The 23,960-nt window shown below is 36.2% G+C and overlaps 1 protein-coding gene across 2 annotated transcripts; it reads left to right on the forward strand.

Moving 5' to 3' along the window:
• Positions 1-528: 528 nt before the first annotated feature.
• BORA (BORA aurora kinase A activator) lies at positions 529-23,050 on the forward strand. Of its 2 annotated transcripts, XM_067292660.1 has the most exons (13): positions 529-622; positions 1,308-1,472; positions 2,748-2,854; positions 6,398-6,443; positions 8,068-8,149; positions 9,504-9,569; positions 10,347-10,403; positions 13,854-14,071; positions 16,347-16,500; positions 17,549-18,150; positions 18,554-18,685; positions 19,957-20,134; positions 21,979-23,050. In XM_067292660.1, the coding sequence occupies exons 2-13, from the start codon at positions 1,317-1,319 to the stop codon at positions 22,062-22,064; spliced, it is 1,884 nt and encodes a 627-aa protein (XP_067148761.1). In that variant the 5' UTR covers positions 529-622; positions 1,308-1,316; the 3' UTR covers positions 22,065-23,050. The 2 variants fall into 2 exon arrangements, with proteins under 2 accessions (XP_067148761.1, XP_067148770.1); XM_067292669.1 differs by lacking the exon at positions 21,979-23,050 and having other exon boundaries at positions 19,831-20,040.
• Positions 23,051-23,960: the final 910 nt, after the last annotated feature.

Consider the following 23,960-nt stretch of genomic DNA (forward strand, 5'->3'; position numbering starts at 1 on the left):
GAGCTTTGCGACCCGCTCGCAGAGGCCAGGCATCGGCCGGCGGCCCAGCAGCCGCCCAGAGGGAGCCCGCCCAGGCCGGCGCGGCGTGAACACGGCGGCAGCGGGGGAACAGGGCGCCCCGGCAGCGCGCTGGTCGCCCCCCCGAGCGCGGCACAGCCGCAGGCACGCACCGTCCATCGTCTCTCGCACCGCGTTCAGGCTGGCGGCATTGCTCGCCATAGCGGCCCCGCCGCGCCTCGCACCCTACCCGGAAGCGGAAAGTGCCCCGCTCACGCTAACGGTCCCTTCCCCTCTTCCGTCACAGGCCCCACCCCCCAACACCACGTGACGCTTTAAACCGAACTCGCTCCCTTGCTAACAGGAAAGGCGAGAGAAGGATTTCGTTCGAATTTGTGGAGCGGCTCCCTCGGTGATTGGCCCGTTCGAGAGCGGAGGAGCTCTGCCATTGGCCTGGCGGGCCAGGCCGCGCGCCGTGATTGGGCAGCGAGGTCGAGGAGGAGGGGGTAGTTAAAGAGCCGCCCGCGAGCGGCGGCCGCGGGAAGCTTCGATGTAGGGAGAGCGTGAGGGGCGGCGGCGGCGGCTTCCCGGCGGCTTCCCGGCGGCTTCCCGGCGGCTGCGACAGGTACTTGCCTGCCCGGGCTGCAGCCTCGCGTCGCCTCACCCGGCTCCGGCTGGGGAACGTGGTGGGGGGCGGCGGGGCCCCCCGCCGTGGGCCCTTCTGCCCCGTCCGTTGCGGGCGGGAGCCGCAGCGCCCCGGGGCGGCTGGGGGCGGGCAGGCGGCGGCGCCCCTGCCGGGGCCCTCAGGCGGTCTGAGCTCCCGAGCGCAGCCAGCGCTCTCCAGGGCTTCGGGGCCTCCCTTTCCCTCCTCGCTCACCTCTGGCGCGGTGGCAGTGTGGGGCCGGCTCGCACTGAGGGGCAGTGGGGGGGGGGAGGTCGTCCCTGCGCTGCACGCGCTCCCGTAGGGCCTGTGCCTTTCGTGTGAGCTGCCTGCCAAGGATACATCTGGCTTTACCGCCGCTTTGTTTTCCCTCTGTGTGTTTTGGTTTTATTCTTTTTTAGCTTTTTTTTCCCATTATCGCTGTCTCATTTGGTTATTTTCTATTTATTTTTGTTTGTTCTCTATATTAGCCTTGCTTGTCAGCTTCTCAGCTCAGCAGTTTCAAACCAAAACTAGTTTCGGTTTTATTAGCCTTTTGAATGTTTATGACTCCTTAAAATGATCGATCATCTTCCCCCCCCCCTTCTCCAGGTTGACCTTAAAAAGTCATAATTCTAACTTCCTTTCCCCCCTGTACTTCTATGCACAGCTCTGCGTTATGGGTGACACGAAAGAAGCTAAAATGCAGATAACGCCAGAAACTCCAGGACGAGTTGCAATCCTGAACCCTTTTGAAAGTCCAAGTGACTATTATACCCTTCAGGAGCAGATTGTCTCCAGTCCTTCAATCTTTAAGTCAACAAAATCCTCATCTGTAAGATCTAGTCTTCAGTTGTATAACTATACGGATATAGTACTAATATTTTGAAATACATTGAAAAACTATATTTAGTGTATTTTTCACAGACTAAGCCAAAGGATTTTGGTGGCATTAAAAAAAAAAAGAGGCAGGGCTCTTCTGGTTACAGTAGTATGCTTTTTTTAATACTAACATTGTGTCACTCAGCCTTCCTTCCTTACTGCTAATACTGTGATTTTTTTTTTCCCTCCTTTTACTTTAAACAGTGCTAGGTGTAGCACTAGATTAGCATATATCTGCTAAAAGCCAAAAAGTGTTGGAAAAAGTAAATAATAGGCAGTTGTTACAAATAAGTGTGGTTGCAGTACTCTTGTCCCACTTAACAAGAGTGGAACAAATGCAGTTCCTGTTTACAAGCTAAGCAGGATGGATACAAGTAAAAAATAATTTCACTTTTAGTATAAGCTGTTTACATACTTATGGAATCATGTATTGATTGTGTAGATATAGAATATTCTAGCTGTAAAATACATTCAGGTGAAAGCACATAGAGTGAAAGCATTGGCTGTTCTACAATTTTCATTGTTGTTTTGATAAGCAGTGAAGGCAATGCTGTGCAGATGAAACTAAGACATGTTTGGTAGGTAAAAATATATATTTTTTAAACTGATATATGACCAGTACTTTGTAGTTAACAATATTAAGTGAAGGGGTAAAGCAGCTTTATTTCCAAGTTTGAATTGGTTTTTGTTCTGAGATATATATTTTGCATTGCCCCAAAGTGAGACATTTCTGGATGTGCGTGGGGCTGCAACTCCTAAGCCTCCTGGGAAATGTAAAGTGAAAAAGAATGCTGCTATATTATTTTAATATCTTGGATTAGGTAGTTGACACTGGGTTTTCTTGGAAACACAGTTTTGATCGTGGCCATCTAGAAGCAACTAAATTTTAGCCCATGTGCTAGATTTTTAGTAGATATGTCCCTCAGAAATTGAGGAAAAATAAATAAGTAACACCTCAGTTTGTAAATATCAGCTACAGTCTTCCATTTCATATTATCTTGTGAATCATTTTAATACCCCTACCAAGAACAGGAGGCCTGATTGACTTATTCATTTTTATTTTATTAAGTAGGTCATTTAAACAGATTGAGACCCGTATGATTGTCTTTGATGGAAAAAAATTATATGGAAGTTATGGTTGCATTGTTCCATAGAGATTTGTGCCATGTGGTTTTATTTTTATCTTTTTAGACTAGCAAGCATTAAGATGTCCATTTCTTTTTTTTAGACACCAGGAAAATTTAGATGGTCTATTGATCAGCTTGCTCTAATAAATCCTGTGGAAATTGACTCAGAAGATGTTCGACGCCAAGCAATGTATTTGAGTCATGCTAGGTAACTTACCATCTGTTTTTATGCAGTTAAGAAACTTGAATGCTATAATACTATTCTTTTGTTTTGTTGATATTTCATGCAACATTAAAGACCTTTTATTCAATTTTTTTTAAACATAGCAGCTATAATATTTAGATGAAGCTGCCTCTGTGTTATCCTTTTTCTGATGTTATAATCTGCAGATCCACTTTGCAGTTTGAAAACAAGCCAGGTACAGCAGTCAGTGGAAGCAAGAAAAATGTCTTGCCAATGGCTGTTACCTAGGTGCCTCTCTGGCTTCTTGTCACAATGCAATTTATCTTCCCAGAATATTCCATATTGAGACCTGTGAAGAGCAGTTCCTTGGTCTTTGAGAGTGCTGCAGAAGGGTAGAGTTTCTGGGAAAGCTAGACAGGACAGCCAGCACCCTTTCTGAAAGACCCAGATAGGCCTTAAATAAGAGGGAAGACCAATAAGCTTTCCTCCTTTGAGGAGATGATGATTGCTGGTTATTTGAAATAATTAAGGGAGCAATCTTTGATCTTGATCTCAACTCTTCTTTCTCTGAAAATAACTTCCATGGGGAAGACAAATAAGTAAGTAAAACAGGCTTGGTATTCATGACTCATATCTAAGGATAGTGTTGCAAACCAATAATGCAGAATGACGTGTCCAGTGAGGGTAGAGGAAGGCAAGTATTCCCATGCATTTCTTAGATATGAACTTGCACAAAGAATTACACATCATGGAATGAAGAACCACAATAACAGAATAATAAAACAGTCATTTATCCTATTTATGCCTAACTTTCGGGTCCTGTATGTGAGATAAAGCACAGATAGAAGGCTGGTATGGGCAAGGGTCTGCTGAATATGCCTATTTTTCTTACCATCTGTTACCATTGTGCCATTGTCTCTTCTTTTGAACACGAAGATGTATAAGAAGAGATAAGAATTTCTTGCTACAGTAGAGATATAGAAAGAGTATAACTGTCCTCAGCTGTATCTGTGGGTCCCATGTCTTAATGTCACAGTGTTTTTCCTAATGTCTGTGTAGGTTCCCTGGCCCTTCTCTGGCAGCCAGTTGTTTTATGACACTTAGGCTTTTTATATGTTACAAAGCTGTGTGTGTTTAGGGAGTTGATTACATTGTTGCTGGAAGTCTATTAGAACATACACAAGCTAATTTTAAATTAGATGGCTTGGGTAAGAAATCTAATGATGGTCAGTAGCATGGCTGGTATTTGTAAACATGCATTGTGTTAGTGGGCCCTTTCAGTCTGTCCCATAATTTCATACTTGCTGTGGTTTTTATCATTTGATATGACTAGAAAGAGGCTAGTTTGTGTATATATAGATTTGCTGTGGCCATGCTTGCTTGTTTCAGTGTAGATATAGGCTGAGATGGTTTGCTACTTAGTTATTTCTCTTAGTTACAAGCTGTACACAGTTAAGTGCTCTCATATATATATATATATGTATGTGTGTGTGTGTGTGTATATATATATATATATACACAAAATTTTGTATGGCAAATAATTTTCATCTCATAAATACTACTATTTTTGTGGAAACAAAAAAGCATCACAAATATAGCTCTTGATAGTGAAAGTTCCTGATAAAAGAATTCACTTGTCGAAGCCTATGCCTGATGCTGTGCAAGCCATATACTGCATTTTGATAATGCTTATTAGCATATTGTTTTCTCAAACAATTAGTTGCAAAGAAGAACCATAAACAAAAGAAATATAGTGTGCAAATACCTATAAATGTTTTGAGCTGTTAATTTTCCATTATTTAAAAAAAACAGTTTGGATAGCAGCCCAGTGTGAAAGCTCATGGGTACTATGCACAGTCTTGAATATGCATCACATGTAGACTTAGTTCCTTGCAGTACTACTGTTTTCTTGAAATAGGCATCAGCTATGTGCAATGCTTATTGTAGTAGCTAAAAAATGATTAGGAAAGCCTTCTAGCAGGCTACCTTAATTATTGAAACAGAAATGCATTTTGCTAACATGACAGCCTTGTCTACAAACTTTCCTCATTCGTTTTAACTTATACTGGTAGAAATCAAGTGTTTCTAAAACTGAATGCTATGCTACTATATATAAAGTATATATATATTTAAAAAAAATCTACACTGTGGCTTGCATACTGTGCGCCATAGTTGTAAGTATACTGTTGCTTGAAGCTGTATACAGGTCTAGCTTAATTTTATTCCTGCTGACTGCATATGGTCTTTTATTTTGTTATTTTCCTAGAGATACGCCCTTCAGAATGAGTCCTCTCACCTGCAGTGTCAGCCTAACACTTCTACTCAGAGCTGTTTCTCCAGTTCCCTTGTTTCTCCTCTGCAGCCTAGCTTGTAGAGATGCTTACTGCTCATGATCCACTACACGTAGAGAAGCAATGATTCCATGCTTATTCTTTCAGTACAATACATGCATTTTGTACGAGTATAGAACTGTCAATAATAATGTCTTTAGCCTCGTCCAGGCAGACATAGTTGAAATTTGGCATATCCAAATATTGCAGATCTATTCAAAATATGATTCCCCTTGAAGAAAGAGGGCTGTGAGGTGAAAGTTTTTGAATATATAGGTACATCTATATGTGTTTGTGTAGCAAATAATGTCTGTTATTTGACTTCTAAATGTAGGTACTTCAAGTGTAATTCAGGCATAATAACTATGCATGAAAGTATTGGGTGATTTAACTTTTAAGGTGATGGTGAATTATTCAATGCAAATTTTTTGTGGTTTGTAAACTAATAGTAACTGAAAGTGAGACTTGAAGGCGAACATTAAAGGCAGTATAAATGTAGAATCTCACAAGTTGTTTGAAGAAGGTTGAAGTGGCTACAAAACTTTTTTTAACTTTTTTTTTTAGTTAGGCTTCTTGGTTTTATTTTAATTGTTATTTTTGGAAAAGTGTAAGGGAATGTATCAGCTGATTCAAACCAAATATGATATTGTGTGTTGAACTGGAAGACCAACCATTTGAAAGGGAGAACCTTGTGCTGGGAAAGTAGGCTGTGTCAGGAATTTATAAGTATGCAGATTTTCTTCTAAGAATATCTTTTGTTGCTCTTTTATTCCTTACAGCTTTTTTTTTTTAATTCTGCTTGATTTTATACTGAGATTCTTTGTAAGCCGCATCTCGTTGCAACTTTAAAAGTAAAATGTATTTATATGAAAAGTTCTGTGTAACTATGTGGATTAGTTTGGGAACTCAGTTATGACTGAGTTTTGTTCAAATAAAAATACTTGATGATACAAGGAATAAATATAAGATCAGAAAATCTGTACCTATAAAGGTAAAAAAAAATTTCTGAATGTGAGGCTTACTTCATTAAAGTAATTATCTCAGTGCTTGTGTGTTTGTCAATTTACAGTGCAAAGTTACTGCATATAAAAAATACTGTTGTAAGACTTATGGTCTAGTATAGTTTCATATATCATATTTCACTTAAAATCTGTAAGATAACATGGATGGACTTTACATTTTTTAAAATTGTGTGATGGCTTTGATAATTCAGTTATTTTTCATTTGTTTTACTTAGAATTGATAAGGAGATGGAAGACAGAAGGCAAAAAGCCATTGAGGAGGTAATACATTTTTTTTATGCTATCAAATGTTGGTTCATTTTAGCCACTTACATTAACAAAAAAAAAAAATCCATGTTTATTACAGGATTTCAAAATTTAGGAACCTATTATATTTTACTGGTAAGTAAAAAAATAATTTGGCATCCTCATCCATTGCAGTTATAGTTGGAATCCATGTTGCTCTCTATCTTCTTTCATACACCTATTGGTCAAAATAGGAGATTATGTATCTTTCACGTTGGTTAATAGAAATGTTGCTGTAAGATAACTCTTACGAATCATTTTTATTTAATGATTGAACAAATGATAAAAATAACAGTTAAGTATTTTGTTTTCTCAGTAACTGTTAGTGTTAGGTGGTTACCACTGTCTTTTATTTGTCACACCCTTGAAAGTAAATCAAAATCTCTGATTTGTTTGTTTGTTTCTTCCAAAGTCTGTGTAGATGGAGGCAAGAATTTCTTTTTGCAGGATAGCTCACTTTTTTTTGGTTGCTGTTATTTTTAATTTTTATCTTTTACCATCCAGTTGTTTAGGAGAGACTGAAAAGGAGATTGCTTCAAATCTTCACTATAGAAATCTTTAATGTTGTTTCAATTTCAACTTAAAAAATAGGTCTTTAATAAGCAAGTCTTCCTCAGTGTTATTGACCTGTTCATATTATGTCATGTTAGTATCTGTTTTAGTGCCTATAAACCAAAAAAGTTCTTTTATGATTCTATAAAGATGCTATGTAGCTGGCCTGCAGCTAAGATATTCTGTTGTTTTAAAGCTGCATTAAAAAGGATATTTCTTCTTTGTGAAGCATAACCTAATGAATTATGTAGCTGAATGGTTTGAAGCAATGTCTGATAGATAAAAATTATGCCTTTACTAGTTGGATGTTTTAAGCTGAGTTTTAAGCATTTAGTGCGAGAACAGGATTTGCCATGTGTTTCTTAAAGCTGTGTAATAGTGTTCATCTCCTGAACTTTTGGTTGTTCCTTCTGGATGCAATAGCTGAAGTGGTTTTGGCTCAAACAAAAACTGAGTGTAGGTGCCAGTACTCATAACTGTTTTGCTGCTAACCACTCTAGCCAAATATACCAATAATATCACCAAAAACCTTGATAGTCCAGGTTTTTTTTGGTACTGCAGTGTCTCCCTAATGCTTCTGTGAAACAGCTCAATTGTCGAAGCACAACAATTTAGCAAACTGAAGGTTTGAAAAGAATTATGTTAAATTAGAGTGCAGTAATTATATTGGCATAACTGTAGGGACACAATTCAGTTTTATGAACAAGTAATTAAAGCGTTAAATGAAATTGCTGTATAATTTTCACTCTGCAGGCTTTTAAGATCTCAGGTGTGATATATGACCCTGAACATGGGGATCCTTTTCAAATCAAGTTATTCTTCCTTAACTTCTCTGGGCTTGAAATATTTAAATGTATTTTTGGTGTAAGGGATAACCTTCTTTATAGATTTTTTTTTTTTGAGATGGAAGAGTTAAAATTCTTAAAATATAAATCTGTAAGTAGCAAAAGGTATGACAGAAGTTTGTCTTGTTTGGGGTGCTAATCTAAATTTGAGTCTGCTTTTTTTCTTTTAAATGCTAAGACCAATTCTTTCTATTCTACTCTAGTTTTTCACTAAAAGACTCATAGTTCCTTCTCCTTGGACTGAACATGAAGGGAAGCAAGTTTCTCAGTTTAATTCAACTAAATGTGAGTTGTTTGTGTGTCTACCTTGAATTCTCTAGCTTTTGAAAAATTAGCAAGCACAATTTTTCAATCTCAATTTAAATTTCAAGAACAAGTGATAAAAGATGGCACAATGGTTTGGTTTCTAGCTGTTCTCCTAGTGCTTTCTTCATTTAAAAATCTGGTATTATTACCAAATTTCACATAATTTCCACCTTTTTGATCTTTTGGATTTTGCTCTTAAATCTTTTTTCTTTTATAACTTCCCTTGGGCTGATTTAATTTATGCATACAGCATTGCTACTTTGCTGGTAATGGCCAAGTCTTCTACTGCTCTCTTCTCTCTTAATATTTGTAGCTCTGATTTATTATTATTATTATTATTATTATTATTATTATTATTATTCTGAGTGCTTTTCTGCCAATACAAATATATGAGAAACCAAGTTCCATATTTTTCTATAAATTTTCATCTCTTATGTAAATTCCTGTTGTCCTCTCAGGCTTGCTGTCATGTTATGTAGGGTTGTGAGTTTTCTGAATTAATTTAATTTACTCCATTATTAGTTTTTATTACTGATGTTGTTGTTATTAAGTTTTATACATAACCAACAGAGCATATGCTAAGTGGATTAGAAGCTGGATAAATGTCAGCTGTGAAGTATTGTTTGATAGGAAATTCTTTAATAGGCATTTGGGGATTTCTGCAAGACTGGAAAGAGACTTAAAAGTGTTAACGTATTTTATCAAGGGGATAAAATTTGCAGATAAATTGAAGATAAATTTTGATGCAAATGGTCATATAAAGTAATTAGAAAATTTGTTGATAGTGTTCCATTAAAACTTTGTGTGTATGTAGTTTTAAATGGTCAATTTTAAAATCTTTGCTTCTAGAGCAAAGAATGTAGGCCACAATCCTAGAGTGGGAGTTATTTGTGGCAGAGTGAGCAGCATGCTAAAATGGGCTAGATCTTTAACCATATAAACAGGGGATGGAGTGGTAGTTTCTTCATCTTTGTCTTTAAGTCAAGACTGCATGATTTTCTGGAAATGTCTTTTGCTTAAACGGAGCTTGTTTGGCTAGGAACAAACTCGCTGCATTTTAAATGTCTTATAGGAGTTCACAGCAGACCATATGAATTTGGGGAAAATTGATGCTACTTCACTAAACGTTTTTGATTAGAAAGGTGCTGAAATTCTTGTAATCAACTATTACTGTAACCTTTCTGTAATACTCTTTTCTAGCTCTTCTAATTTCTCTCAAAGCTTGATACAAAAATTTTGCGTAATTGCACTAAATGTTCTAATTTACTGCCGTTACATTTTAAAACTCTATATGCAATGCATGTTTCAATTTAAGTTTTTATCTATTTTACAGGCATAGATCTAAATAACATTTCTCCAATTGGAAGACAGCTAACTTTGCAGCCTGGAAAAAGCAATGGTTGGTTAAAAGCAATGTCTGAAACTAGAGGTTTTCTTTGAAGACAAATATCCCTGTTTTTTTTTCTTTTGGTATTTTGTTTCAAGAAGGCATTGAATTTTCTGTAGAAATGTTTCTGTAGAAGTGTTCTTGAACTGTGTGGTGATAATTTTAACATGTATTTCTCATAGCAATGCAAGTCTATTACATTGTTTCTCTCATGTTTTTTAGAAGCAAAAACAAAAGGTCTCTGTTGTAGACTGTAGAGTGCATTTTTTTCCAACTCAATGTATGCATTTTTGTGAAATAAAAAACAGTGAATATAAGCATTAGTTACATTTATGGATAAATTACAGTTTGAAGACACCTCTGATGTGTTTGATCATTTTGGGTTAGAGAATCTTGATTCTTTTCTGCCCCAAATAAATAGCTGACATCTTAGGATGCCTTTTAAAGTTATTTCGTTTTACTTACATACATAATTTTTTTTCTCTTGGTTACTCTGATCTTTCTCCCGGTTCATTTTGAAACCCACATTTCCTCAGAGGTCTCTCTCTTCAGTTAAGAATGCCTCTCTAGAGGGTTGTATGTTACAACCCTTTTTGCTTGTCTCTAGGCCTGAGTGTGCTGCATATAGTGTTGCCAAATCAGAATCCTAACCCTCATTAACTCTCTTCTTTATTGCAACTGTAACTTTTAAGTAGCTCAATTGCAATGCATTTTAAAAGTGAATTTTTGTTTCTCTAGCTTTACTAAAATGTCAATGTAAACTAATTTTGTTGGTTTTATTCATTGCAGCTGCTTGTCAGACAATACTGTCTTTGCCCGTGGATTTTAATTTAGAGAAAATACTAGGTATGTTTCGTAATATCTAAATTTCATTATGAATGTATGAATAGAAAGTTTGTTTTATTGTTGTCTTTGGTTAGAAATGAAAGATCTAATCAAATATGGGAAACCTGTTGTGTGAATCGTAGTTTAAGTGAGTGTGTTCTTCTAAATAGTTATTGCTTTTTGCGTGGGACATTTGGCCTAAAATTGACACGACTAAATTGAGTGAAGACATAAAGACAAAAAATTATGTGGAGTGCAATTGGAAATTGATTAAGAATTATGAATGCAAAAAAGTTAGTAAACAAAAGAGTTTATTTGTTTTTTTAAAAGAGTGCTTGCTTAACTTAGAGCTCGTCTACTTGCAGATTGCTGTCTGCAGAGCTCATAGCCCAGCCTTGCCTTGAGCAAAGCTATACTTTATTTCCATGCCTTTAATTTAATTTAAGCTTTGGTGGTTGCTACAAGTTGTGTGGTGGTTTAAAAATAAAAAAATAAAAAAATAAAAAGCTGTGGCTGCTGAGGAGGAAGACAGATTCCAGAATTAACTGTCTGATTGTAACTGCTACATAAAGAAATTGCTGTCAGCTTCTCGGGCAAGAGGACTGGAAGCCTCTTATGGTTCAGATAGGTGAATAATAGTATGGACAGTTCAAGAAGTTTTTGGCTGCTTGCTCTTATTTCAGCATTCAAGTTTTCAACCCCGACTCTGCTGGTTAAGCTGTTTGTGAAGTTGGGTTTAACTCAGTGAACAAAATTAAAACAAACAGAAAACTGGAACTCTATCTGTTGCTTTAGGGTTTGGCCTTAATGAATGTTGCCATCAATGAATAGTTTGTAAATTCATGAATTGATAACTCTCTTCACGCACTAGAAATAAAATTAGAATAGAGAAACAAAAAAATTTGTCACCATAAACATCAAAGCACATGGAAGACTTGAAAGAATCTTGTCTTGCTTAGACAGTATAATAACCCCCTTTAACATTCAAAATAAGAATACAGTTTTGGAAAAATGCCAATAAGTAGATACTAATCAATATGAAATTGTTATTTTAAAGAAAGCAATAAACTTCAAAATTAGAGCATGACAGGCAGAAGTGGGACCTTGGTAGGCTTTAGGACAGAAAGGACTTTTTGTAATGATTAACAAGTGGTCCTTAGTAATGTATGGAGTAGGTACCTAGATTATAGTTGCTTGTTGTATTTGTCAATTGGATTAAATGTTTTAATTCAGTTATAAATGCCTGCTTAGTGGAAGGTTTATTTTCTTATATTCTGAACTTCTATCTGTAGATCTCATCTAGTGTGCTTTCTTATATACTGATCCATGGACACAGTGTGGACTTAGAGCTCTGTTGTAAATGATTATAATAGATTTCAGACCTACAGATCCCAAAACTTCTGACCCTATTCCAGAGCCTTTATAATGAAGAGAAAAGGAAATGGACTATATTGAGCATAATGACCTTGAAATTAAGAAGGGATTGACTATATGCCCCTGGAAAGTGATAACTACATGTTGCAAAGAGGTCACTGGTAGAAATTTGTACTTTTAAAACATCCAGTTTAAACATCTAGTTTAAATATGATTATCTGGTGAGACTGTCTCTCTGTTTAGCCAAAACTTTTCTGATGCAATTTTATTTGGAAGCTCCAGTAATATGCAACTTGCATGATTTTCTGTAATGTTCTCTTTACAAAGAATGGAGAGAGATACATGCATCTCACTGACTGCACAGGAGGGAGTCTAGGTACTGGTTCAGATGTTTACAGCTATTCTCTAGATTTTCAAAGCCAGCAGAAGAGTTTCCATTCCAAAAAGTATAGTGGCAACACACCCCTAATAACAGAAAAGACATCTGAGTTATTTTGATTCTCTGTAAAGAGGTAGCCAAAAGGAATTCATGGATAATTTAAATTACAAGGGACCTCTGGAGGTCATCTTGTCCAACCTCTAGCTCAAAGCAGGTCCAGCTTTGAAGTTTCATTTGGTAATAATAAATAGTTTTAGCAGATATAGTCAGGATTGATGCTGACCCCTGGAGTAGTGCTTTTAGTGAAAACGTTCCCAGCTTCTCAGGCAGGGATGTACATATAGCACTAATGGTTTCCATAAGCACAGACACAATGTATTATTAAGTTCAGGTCTGTAGCTGGAAAATTAATGCCAGAAGTCTATTCAATTTCTAGGTTGGCATTATGGGTTGTGGTGTTTTGTTTTGTTTGGGGGGGGGGGGGTGTTGAATGGCCAGATGCATAGTTTTCTCAGTTACACGTGAAGGAAGAGTGATTGCCACTGTACTTAGGCTGACCTATCTAAAATAGAGCTCTCAGCAAGATCAAAAGAATGGGTTATAAAATGAGACTAGGAAAAGCCTTAAGAAGCAGTAACTCGTAGACTACCTGGAAGGTAGAATTCATTAAGATTTCATCATCTTCTATTTGCTCTATGAATGATACAACTACAGAGGCAGCCATTGACCAACGGAGCATCATAACACAAAATGAAGCTCAGCTGTACCTAAACAGGATAGTTGCTTTATAAATAGCAATTTTTATCATAGTTGATGTCATAGTGACAGCCTGTCTTTCTGGGAATTACTTCCAAATGAGAGAAGTATTTGATTTTTAAATAGTAACATGCAAAATATTCTTTTCAGCTTGGCTAATGCTGTTAGAATTAAGCCACACTGTAACAGAATAGCTGAAATACGTTAAAGATGGCATCCAAAAAAGTTCTTACTGCCATTTTAATTTGGTTTATTTTTCCTTCCCAGAATTACACTGTTCAGGGAGGATTTCCCTGTCTACCATCTTTAGAGAGGAAAAAGGTGTTACTCTTGAACTACTTTCTATTGCTAATGTAAATCAGGAGTATGTATCTTAAATTTTGATTACAGGTCAGCATTGCATCATTAATAAAAGTGATGTTAGATAAATGTTTTTCATCTTCCCTCTTTATCTGGCATCTTTTTGCCAATATCATTTTGAAAAAAATGGCTGTTTCAGGTCATTCCTATTCAATCCATGTCAAAATGCAGGGAGGAAGGAGAGGATGTTTGCATGCGCTTGGATCATAAAAATTCTTTTCCATTTTCAGAACTGTGGTTCCTGGACTGTGCAGTCTAGGTAGTTTGATAACAACTGTTAAGTGTTGTCGTACTTGTATTAGCTTGATATTTGTTACAACCTTTGTGGTCAGGAAAAATGTTCTAACATTTTAGTAGAGTTTTTGTGGGTTAGAGGGTGTTTTATAACATTTTCTGTCCTTTTCAATGTTCAATGAAGCAAAAGTTACTGATCTTTTAATTTTAAATCATTAACTGTATGCAAGGGTCAGGTTTCTTCTTCCTGACCCTTCCTTGAACCTTTGGCCCCAGATTCAGCACTCATTTATTGTAGAAGAAGGGAGCAGGACTCTCATTTTCTCACTTCATTTGGAAACAAACTTTTTCCCCCCACACACTTTCAGGTGAATATTTTAGAACTGACGAATTCGCAGATCAGTCTCAGGAAAATCTGAGCTCTTCTTCACTCAGAAGAAAGTTGTTTTTAGAAGAAAATGGAAGTGTATCTGAGTGTTTGTCCCCTTCTCTGCAAAGTCCGTGCAGTAGTCAGCCACTTGGAGTGCTTTGTTCAATAGATATATCTCCAGTCCGGTGCAGAAGCCCTCTGGAAACATCTAGTTCAGTAAGTAGCCTTTTGGGGGATGGAGGGATGAGAGTGTATGTCGACTTAGCAGATACAAGAGGAGTACTTATGGCAGGCTTGTACCAGTTCTGTGTTCCAACAGGCTTCACAGGATGAATTACCATGGTTTTAGTAAGTTACAGCTGCTCGATGAGAGAATAGGTAGTAAATTAAAGTTTCTTCAAATTCCAATTTGAGAATACTTACGTGAATGGAAAATGTCTTGAAAGAGTATATATGAATATGATATATATGTATCACTGGTTATTTTTTATCACATATCAAATTATTATGTTGTGCTGCTATTCTTTTGCCTAGAAGAGATTGTGTTTTAATATATACTGTGCTGAAAAGCAAAGAGGAATTGATTCACAGTGCATGTAGCTTAAAGCATCTGGAATCCTTTTTTATGGTTTTCTATATACGTTAAGATTTGCTGAGAACATATGTGAGATCATTTCTTCATAAAATGTGTATATCGAAAAAAGGCCTGTTTAAATCCATGAATTACTTACTATCTACAATAATAGCTGATATGAACAGCTGATGTAATTGTTTCCCTTTGTTTGTAAACTCTTTTGTGATGGAAGAAATGACTCGGGATAGCCCTGTATGTTTGTTTAAAAGAATCTGTAAAACATGAACATCTGAACATCTTGGTGACAAAAGTGTGTTCTGAAAGCCTGGAAAGAATAGCACTGAGCTTTTCTTTAACTGAAAGTATGAAGAGCAGTATTTTTAAGGTGTTTTGTTTTTGTTTGTTTTTTTTTTGAGTTGTATGTAAATAATTTTCTTTGGATAGTTACTCCTGCAAGTCAGATTTTGCCTGTTAGTGCATACCAGTTGTGATTTTCATGTTTCATGTAAAACAACAAAGCCCAGAACTTCTCTAGGAAAATTTTCAGCTTTGTATGAATATGAAAAAAAATTCCTTACTTTCTTACTTCTTTACTTTAAAAGCAAAGTAAACATCTGCATTAGGAGCTCAATATTGAATAACAAAACTGCTATGCTTACAGTGCCACATAGACGGATATAGTCTTTGAGTTTAGAGATTCAGCAATGCAAGACATATTATAATACAAAATGGATTTGGCAATTCAACACAATCTCATGTTAAATGAGACATTGAGCTGATAAGCATATAATCTCTCTCTCCTCCTGTTGTAAAAGCTCTGCTTCTCTGTATAAGATCAAAACTATAGCATTTAAAGTCCAAGTGGTGATTTCTGGCAGATAACCATGTCATCGGCACCTGAAAATATGCAAATGCCATAAAAGGTATTAGGTCTATAGAACAAATTTCTCCATATCTTTCCAGTCCTTATGTCAGTGTGTTGAGCTATGATATTTTATAGATGTGGAAATGTTGGCAATGGTTGGGGTTCTTATCACTTCAGATGTTCATGCTGTAAGTATCCCTGAGCTGCTTGCCCCCTACAGAGGGAACAGGCAATATAAATAGATGTTTGAACAGAGTGCTGGATGCACTTTTTTCTTTCCATTGATCAGAGAATATAGATGAATAGATAAATGTCCACATAATGTCTCTTTTTAAAATTAAGTAAGAGGAATCCTACTCCTGGATAGACATAGCACAACTAAACTGTTTTTGGTGGTATGTCTTCATCTGTTTGGAGGCAGAAGTGCATGCAAAAAAAGCTACTCCAGCAAGTGTGAGACTTTGCTATCTTTAAAAAAAAAATCAAAACAGAACAGAACAACCTCACTATGGTAAACTACTGAAGGATTCCTATGACATAGTTATACTGCTAAAAGTGATTTTTTTGCAACGTATACTGAAGCAAGACCACAACTTCTATTCACTTTTCATAAGGAAAATTATTTTGTCAGTGTATGAGCTAAAAATTTCAGAAAATGTGGATTCCATAAAAATATAAATAGTGGGCAGTTTTCATCTGCCATGATATGAGTAGAAAGTTGGGAGATGAAATACTTGCATGTATTTATGGATAACATGAATTCACTGATTACAGTTCTTGTAGTTTTTTAAATACAATAGATAATATAGTTTTACTTGATATTATTTACTTGGTATTATGTGACAGTTTGGGTGGATTGCTCTTTCCTGTGTTGAGTCATAAAGTGCAAGTAAAAGGTTGCAGCTGGAATATTTAAACTAATGTTATTGTACAGGATTAGTTATTCTCAGTATTGCCATATTAAGCATTTTAATCAAAAAACTCCTTGTATATTAATCTAAGATTACACTGTGGAAAAAAAAATACATTTTTAATTTTTATTGTTATTGAAGGGTCAATTTTCCTCCAGTCCTATTCAAGGAGGAGCAAGGGCTTATAGTCTGGGGAGCATAACCAGTCCCACATTTCCAGAGGGGTCCCCTGCGCATAATGGTTCTCCTACTTTTTCGCCAATTGCTTTCCATATAAGAAAGACACCATTGTCAGGTATGGCTTAAATATATGTGCATTTTTCTTTCTTGATTTGTCTATTCTGATTAAAACAAAACAAAAAAAAACAGGTGTGTTTTTTACTTCATCACTGGAACTTTTTTCTGTTCAGAGGCAAGGTAGTGGGTCTGGCAAACCAGCATGCTTGTTCTGTATGACACATTTGCTGTTTAGCAGCAAAATGTCATACTTATTTGAAACAGTGAAGTGTATCTACTTGCAAAAAACAATTAAAACTTTTTGAAAAAGGAATTGAGACATCATAGGAATGAACACAATGTAAATTATTAATCCTGGTCTGAGGAGAAGGTTTAAAGCCAGGTGTCAAATCTAAGACAGGTCACAGTTCTAATTTAGCCCCATCTGAAGCATTTTAATCTGGCAAAGAATGTTTAGCTTCAGTTTTCAAATCGTGATTCCCCAAAGATGATTTGAAAGGAACTGATTTAACCAGCAAAGAAATCAGGATGATTTGTAACCTTGTCATTTCTCTAGAAAATTTCAGCATATAATGCTTCATACATTGCCTGGAAAGACTTAGGCCATATTTATGCATAATTTTGTTCTGATGAACCTTGTGGTATTTCAATACAATTGCACATAGAGACTGAGTAGGTGTTTTCCTACTTGTTTGATTTTCTTGAAAATTTTATTACTACTCAAAAATTTTGTGAATGCATGTGTTTATATTTATTCTGAAAAACGCCACAGAACCAGCCTGCATCTGTTTTTCTGCAAGAGCAGTGTGGTATTGCCGTTTGAAAATGCAAGGCCTTTGACACAGCAAACTGAGTCATAGGAAACAAGTTTGATGGTAAAAATGGGTCTAGAACTTGCCTTTATCATTGTAGGCTAAATATTTTTTTAAGAAGTCTTTGGAGCTGGGAGGCAGTGCTCTGAAATGCTATGTAGTTGCCTTTAATTATTCTAAAGACCTGTAGGCTGTTGTAGGGCTTTCAGGATGCTGGCTTCTACTCCATCTTATATCTAATTGAATACTTCTTTCTTTTTTTTTTTCTTTTTTTTTTCCCTCTCCTATGAACAGACCAAAGAAAATTTACATTTCGTTCTCCGGATATTCCTTCTGCTTCAAAGAGAATGACACCCCCAAGTACAAGAAGTCCTTATATAGATGGTTGTTCTCCAATTAAAAATTGTTCTCCTATGAGGCTTGGAGCATGTAGAGGAACTGGCCAGTATCAGACTTCTCTCATTAGAATACCATTTACTGTTGAAAATCACTGTGAGGAGGAGGAAGACAAGGAAAATGCATCTCCAGTAGAAGCTCGGTTCCCAGAAATGGATAATGGAATAAACTTATGTCATCAAGATGGTGATACTTTTGTGCGTGGTACACATCTAGTTGTTGCAACTGTGTCTATTGCACCAGATCACTCAGAAACTTGTGAACAAAGGTTGTCATCATTTCAGGATATAGAAGGCCTAAAGGAAAATAATACTGTAGATATGGCAGATGCAGCTGAACTGTCAGATGAGAACACTTGGATAAAAGAAACAATTGGCAATAGCAATGCACCAATGACCAGCTTTATGACGGGACTTACTTTCAGTATTGAGAACTCTCGCATGTGCATGTCGCCTCTTGCAGAAAGCAGTGCAATTCCTTGTGACAACAGTAGTATTCAGGTAAAAATAAAAAATTTTTTTTCTTATCTGTAAAACCAACTTGGCATACTATCATTTAATTTGTCTACCATTCTAGCCATAATTGTCTGGTTTCTCTTACTGGATGTGGCACACAGGTTGTATTGGGATTTTTTTCCATCTTTTCTTTTCTCCAGTGGAATTGGCATAACAGTTATAAATGATTTTTGTGTTACTACATACAGTAATAGATTTAACTTAATCCAAGCTACTTGAATTCTGGCTGACCTGTTTACAACCTGCTTTTGTTACTAACGGATATATCTACTTGGTTTGTGTGATTAAGTTGTGTTAATGAAATGTAAGTCTTATCAGGTATGAGAATTTGAAAAGTTTATTAGCAATAAATTGCTATACATTTTAAAGCTCTGTTTCTTGCTTTTAGGTAGACAGTGGCTATAATACACAGACATGTGGAAGCAGCATTATGGATACTGCTGGGGCTGAGAACAGTTGCAGAGAAACTGATGTGAATACACATGTGTTTCAGAATAAATCTCAGCTTCTCAGAACAAAGGTAGGAGTTACACTGTAGAACAAAAGTGATAGCTTTTCCACCTACAGCTTCTATTCCCTATTTTCTTCAGTTTCGGGAAGTTTGAGACAGACTGTCAGGCCAATAATGAGCCAGAGAGCATGTTCATTTAGTTGCATTTCAGATATGTGGAAAACAAGGAATAAATGCAGGATAAATAGAAAACTGCCCACAAAATTAATGTGTTGTATGACAGTGGCAAAGGTAGTTTCAGGGAAAACTGAGGTAAATGCATGAAAAATACGTTGTGATGTTGCTTATGGCTTTTGATGCATGGTAGTCTGTGGCCCTTATTTTTGTTTCTGTTGTTCTTACTGTCTTTCTGTTGCCAGATTATAAAAAGATTCAAGCAAGCCCATTCAGTACTGATTTCATTTTTGTATCTGGGGTGTTAACCACTTCCTTCCTACTATCATCTGGTGCAAAGATGTTTCATGGTAGAGAGTGGATTGAAGGTGTCTCATAGACCGATAACATCAAAACTTGACTCTGCTTACCTAGGAATTTGATTAGGATAGTTGTGCCCTTACAGGAAGAATAGGTACTTTTTTTTTTCCATTAACTTCCAGAAATACCTATTTCTTCTGAGGTCTTGTTCCTCAGAAGTCATCCTGTTGGACATAGGTTCCACAGGTGAGTGTATCCATCAGAATCAAATTCCTTATACCTGTCCTGGAGGCTCCCCAATGCCATGCAACTTTCCAGATATTACTAGAATAAATTTTCCCTCTTACGATTTCCTCCTGCTTCCTCTGCCACAAACTGAGTAGGTCAGGAAGTTGCTTGCATCCTGTACAGCATCTCTGATTCTTTAAGATATATTGTCCATGTTTATACTTTGACCTGTTTTCTTCAGCCACTGTTGGTCTTTCAATTACTAGATCCTGATTGTTAAGTCCAACTTTATAATTTGGATGAGGATTTAAGTGTGAAGGCATTTAGTGCTTCTTGCAACTTTCACAACAGAGAACCCACAGAGAATGGAAAGAAAAACATGGATTTTGCTGGCCAGAAGTATCTAGTTGGCTCATTCAGAGCATGTGTGCGCTAAGAAAATACTTTTGCTGACAGCACATCTTAAAAAAAGTGAGGAGAAAGCAATGTCTTTCATTTCTTTTTCATTTCAGAGTGGAGAGATGTGAGGCTAAGGCTAACTGTGACCTGAAATTTGCAGATATTAAGTTTGGATCTTGTTCTATTTGGGGAACTTTTATGAAAATGGTGTTAAAATAAACTTCTCCTTATCAACCTAGGAGTGTTCTGTTTTAAAACATAAGGACAATCAGTTGCTGAGAGCAAAATCTCCGGAGAAGCAATCCTGTTTTCATAAAGCAAAAAAGCATAATATAATATTTGGTCAAAATGCAACTTGCAACATTTCTACCTGGAAACATAACAATGAAAATCAAATTCAGGGATTTCACAAAAATGGTATGTAGTTTTCTGATTGAGAACTTAAATTGTGTTGTATAATAACTGTTTATTGTATATTACCTTAGTTACCTGGATTGTATATACTCTTTTGCTTCCTTAATACAAGTGTAATGAATTGTCTGGTATATATCTGGGGAATTTATAACTCATTTTGGTTTTTTTCAGGTCCCATTAAACACATTTATTAGTATCATTAAGTGATCCATTTGAAAACTGAGAATGGCTAGACTTGCTTGGTATAAAGATATAGTGATTTTTTTTTTCCTAAATGTGTTCCTTCTGTGATTAGAGGTAGATTCTTTGAGGAGGTATGTTGTTTTGAAAGTTTGGATATAACTTCAGCTTCAGGAGAAATACTTTGGACAGACTGACCAAATCCAGTGTAACTTGTATAGGAGCTATTGTAACTGCAAAAGCGCCTACATTTTAAGACACAACGCCTAAAGGTGTGAGGGAAACTTTTCTCTGGGAGAGAGGGTAAGAAGGGAGGATCAGTTTCGATTTGGATGGCTTTTTCCCTCATCAGGTTCGTTGTTTGGCTGCAGGAGTACTAGTACTGATATCAAGAAAACGTCAGTAGACGGGAAGGAACTGCTGGAGATATGAGGAGAGTGGGGTTGGGGAACAGGATGGGGACGAGTGCCTGTCAGTGTCAGCCTAAAGTAATGGTGAGGGAACTATGGCATGATTCTCGCTAGGAGAGAATAAAACTAGTTCCAGAGCTAGCTCCCTGTACCCTGCGTATGTTTTAAAGTAGGCTGCAAACTGTTAAAAATGGGTGTTTTGATTTAATACTAGGCTAGTCCTTTTAATTAAGGTTATCTTGGTGAACAGCTGAATGAAATTTCAATTCCAGTTATGGAAGTAATGTATATTTGCACAGTTAAAAAAAAAAGTTCAATTATCTTAGTAATAAGATAAGCTTTATGACAGAAGTGCCCTTGGCAGTTCTTTGAATGTTTTGGGGTTTTTTTCCCCCCTGGTTTGAGAGAAACTAGGAAAAGGACAGGTGACAGAAATTTCTTATTAGGAAAGTAGTATCTCTTCCCTTTAAACAAGAAGTTCTTAATCCTAAAAGTGTATATTCATTAGTTAGCTTTATCATGAGCTTAAATAAGATATACTACTGGTTACCTTAATCTTAAATGATAGTATTATTAAAGTAATTGTATTACCACTCATCTTGAAGATCACCTGACTCCACTAATGTCTCATAAGAGCACTGATTACCAAATTGATGCTTTGGTATCCTTTCAGAAAAACACTAGCAGGTACTATGAAGTTAATTGGTCTTAGTACATCATTAAGGAAAGTGTGCAACCTTTCTTCTATTGAAGTAAACAATTACACTTCTATTTCACTCTTGCATTGAAGTCCAAATTCTATTATACCTGCTTACAGAAATTATTAACATTTTTAGAATAGAAATACAGAAATAGAAATAAAATTTTTAAATGCCAGTTATTGCAAAAAGCATTAATAAAAACAAATTATCTTGATAGTGTCAACAAAACTGTCGATGACCAGAAGTCATGGAATGAGGGGGTCTGGAAGCCCCGACCTCCTAATCAAATCAGATTGGGTAAAATATGGTTGGATCTGTTTAAAAGAACCTTTTGGGATTTATGGATGTGAATGGGGAGGGGGAAAAAAAGAAAAAAGAAACATTTGGTTTCCAGCCCTACTGATTCAGAGTGGAAGAAAAGAGAGAAAAGGAAAACACTAGAGCTCTACAAATGTATAATTGTGAAATTTTAAAGTAAGCTTTGCTGGATTCATCAAAAAGAAAAGTCCATTCTACTAATTGTTCCAGTTGAAGTGGTTTTTCTTTCTTTTTATAGCAAGGATATCCAGTCCCAGGATACTGGATGGAAATTCTGCCTCCTATTCTGTTCAACAACCCACAGAAGTGCCTGTATCAAAGTGATTAGAGCATGGCTGATGAGTAGGTTTTATACATTAAGCCTGAAACAGAATCAGTATGATCCAAATTTGGAGGCAACTGACAGCATTTTAAAAAAACTTCGAAAGAGGAAATATGAACAGTATTTTATGGCATTAAAAAGCAGTGTCAGAACTGAGACTTGTGTACAAATGTTGTATGAATAGAGCAGTTCTTCAGAAGTTGTTTCATCAATACCTTACCAGTGATGGCTTTGGAAACAGTAAACTTAAACAGGGAAACACCATCAATAAAATGTCATTTAGTCTTAGTTCTAACATTGCAAAAAAAAAAAAAAATTAATTAATTTTAACCAACAAATCTGAGATGGATTATTTTTACTTCCATAACAATTTAATCAATATTTCTGTAATATGTTTTTGAGTAATACAGGGATTGATAATTAAACTAATGTCCTGATGAATTATCTATACTTGATCTTGAAACTGTGCCTTACTAAAACCTGGAAATACACTGAATTGGTAACTTTTAGAGAATTAATTTTGTAAACCAGTTTGGGTAGAGAAGAAACGTATACTTCTGGAAGAATGAATGAGTTGAATAGGGCATTCAAAATGTTCTTGGCTTTAGTTTATAAGGTTTGTAGTTCGAAAGCAAGACCCAAATTCTTGTCAGAGATTTAAAGTTATTTGTCACCTTGCTTCTTTTCTGTTACCCATGATAATTCACTTAACAATACCTAATCAATTGAAAGAACAAACTTCCAGAATGTGCAAAGGATTTATTTTTTGCAAGTGTGAGAATTATGAATACTAACACCTGTCAATGTAAAGGAGGAGATAGCAGGGTAGTCCAAGTTATGACCCATTTCTGAACTGTTCTGTGTAAGATGAGTGATTAAAATGTGGTTTTATTTTTTTAATTAAGCTTTTTGATTCTTTGTAGTGGTATGTTCAATGATCAAAGGCTTTCAAAGTGGTTTCAAATAAAGCAATCACTAAAATACTTAATTGCACCCTTCATGAGTTTTTTCTTAAAAGTAAGGGAAAGTTACCTCACTAACAGGTGAAATGAGATGTAAGACCCCTCTTCCCCCCCCCCACCATAAACTGTATGTGTTGTCTCCTGTTTTACAGTCTTCAAATAGATTATAGCAAGAAGGAATTGGAATTATTTATTTTAAACATAATAAAAAATATGCAAGTCTTCTTATGTAATCTTCTGATAGAGGAAATCTACTGTATAAATTATTGTGGAATCATTTGAACATTTGGTTTCTCTAGTTTTACTTAATGCTTTGGTTGGCACATATTGCACAAAATGGCCATTGTTTACATTAAATTAACTTCAGTAGTTTTAACAAGAGTCTTATAACATGGATAATAATTGTAAATTGAGTGATGAAACAGAATAAAGACCTGTCTCTCTCACATACCTAGGTGGTTTGTATTTAGTGTGGTGCTAGTTTGCAGCATCTTTCGTTTTCATGTTGCTGTCACGTGTGTATGTGTGTTTGGGTGTGTTTGTGGGGGGGAGTATTGGGAACAGGGAGAGAGACTGGGGACAGGCAAAAGGAGCTCCAGTATCTGGCAAGCTTTTGCTCCAGTATAAATAGTTCAATAGTGGTTTAACATTCTTATGTTCTATGGTGTTGAATTAAAAGTGCAATGCCAATTATAGTGCTCCATACATTTTTTTCTTAAAACTAGATTTTACTTTTAAGTGTCAGAATAAGCCTTTCAGGATAATGGTGCCAGGATTCAGAAGTGTCTTTCATAGAGTGTGTTTTTTCTATTGCAATTAGTTAAACATGTTAATTGTCTCCTTATGATGCCTTTATAAATACCTACTTTATAAATCTGATCAAATTCTTTGTAATGACAGCAGTCAGTGAACTGAGTAAATGTTGCCAAGTGGCAA

Source organism: Apteryx mantelli, chromosome 1, assembly GCF_036417845.1.
Source record: "Apteryx mantelli isolate bAptMan1 chromosome 1, bAptMan1.hap1, whole genome shotgun sequence".
Lineage (NCBI taxonomy): Eukaryota > Metazoa > Chordata > Aves > Apterygiformes > Apterygidae > Apteryx > Apteryx mantelli.

Coding starts and splice junctions, on each gene's coding strand:
- BORA (XM_067292660.1), top strand. CDS start 1,317: ATGGGTGACACGAAAGAAGCTAAAATGCAGATAACGCCAGAAACTCCA. Junction 16,501..17,548: donor AAGAAAGACACCATTGTCAG/GTATGGCTTAAA, acceptor TCCTATGAACAG/ACCAAAGAAAATTTACATTT. Junction 18,686..19,956: donor CTCAGCTTCTCAGAACAAAG/GTAGGAGTTACA, acceptor TTATCAACCTAG/GAGTGTTCTGTTTTAAAACA.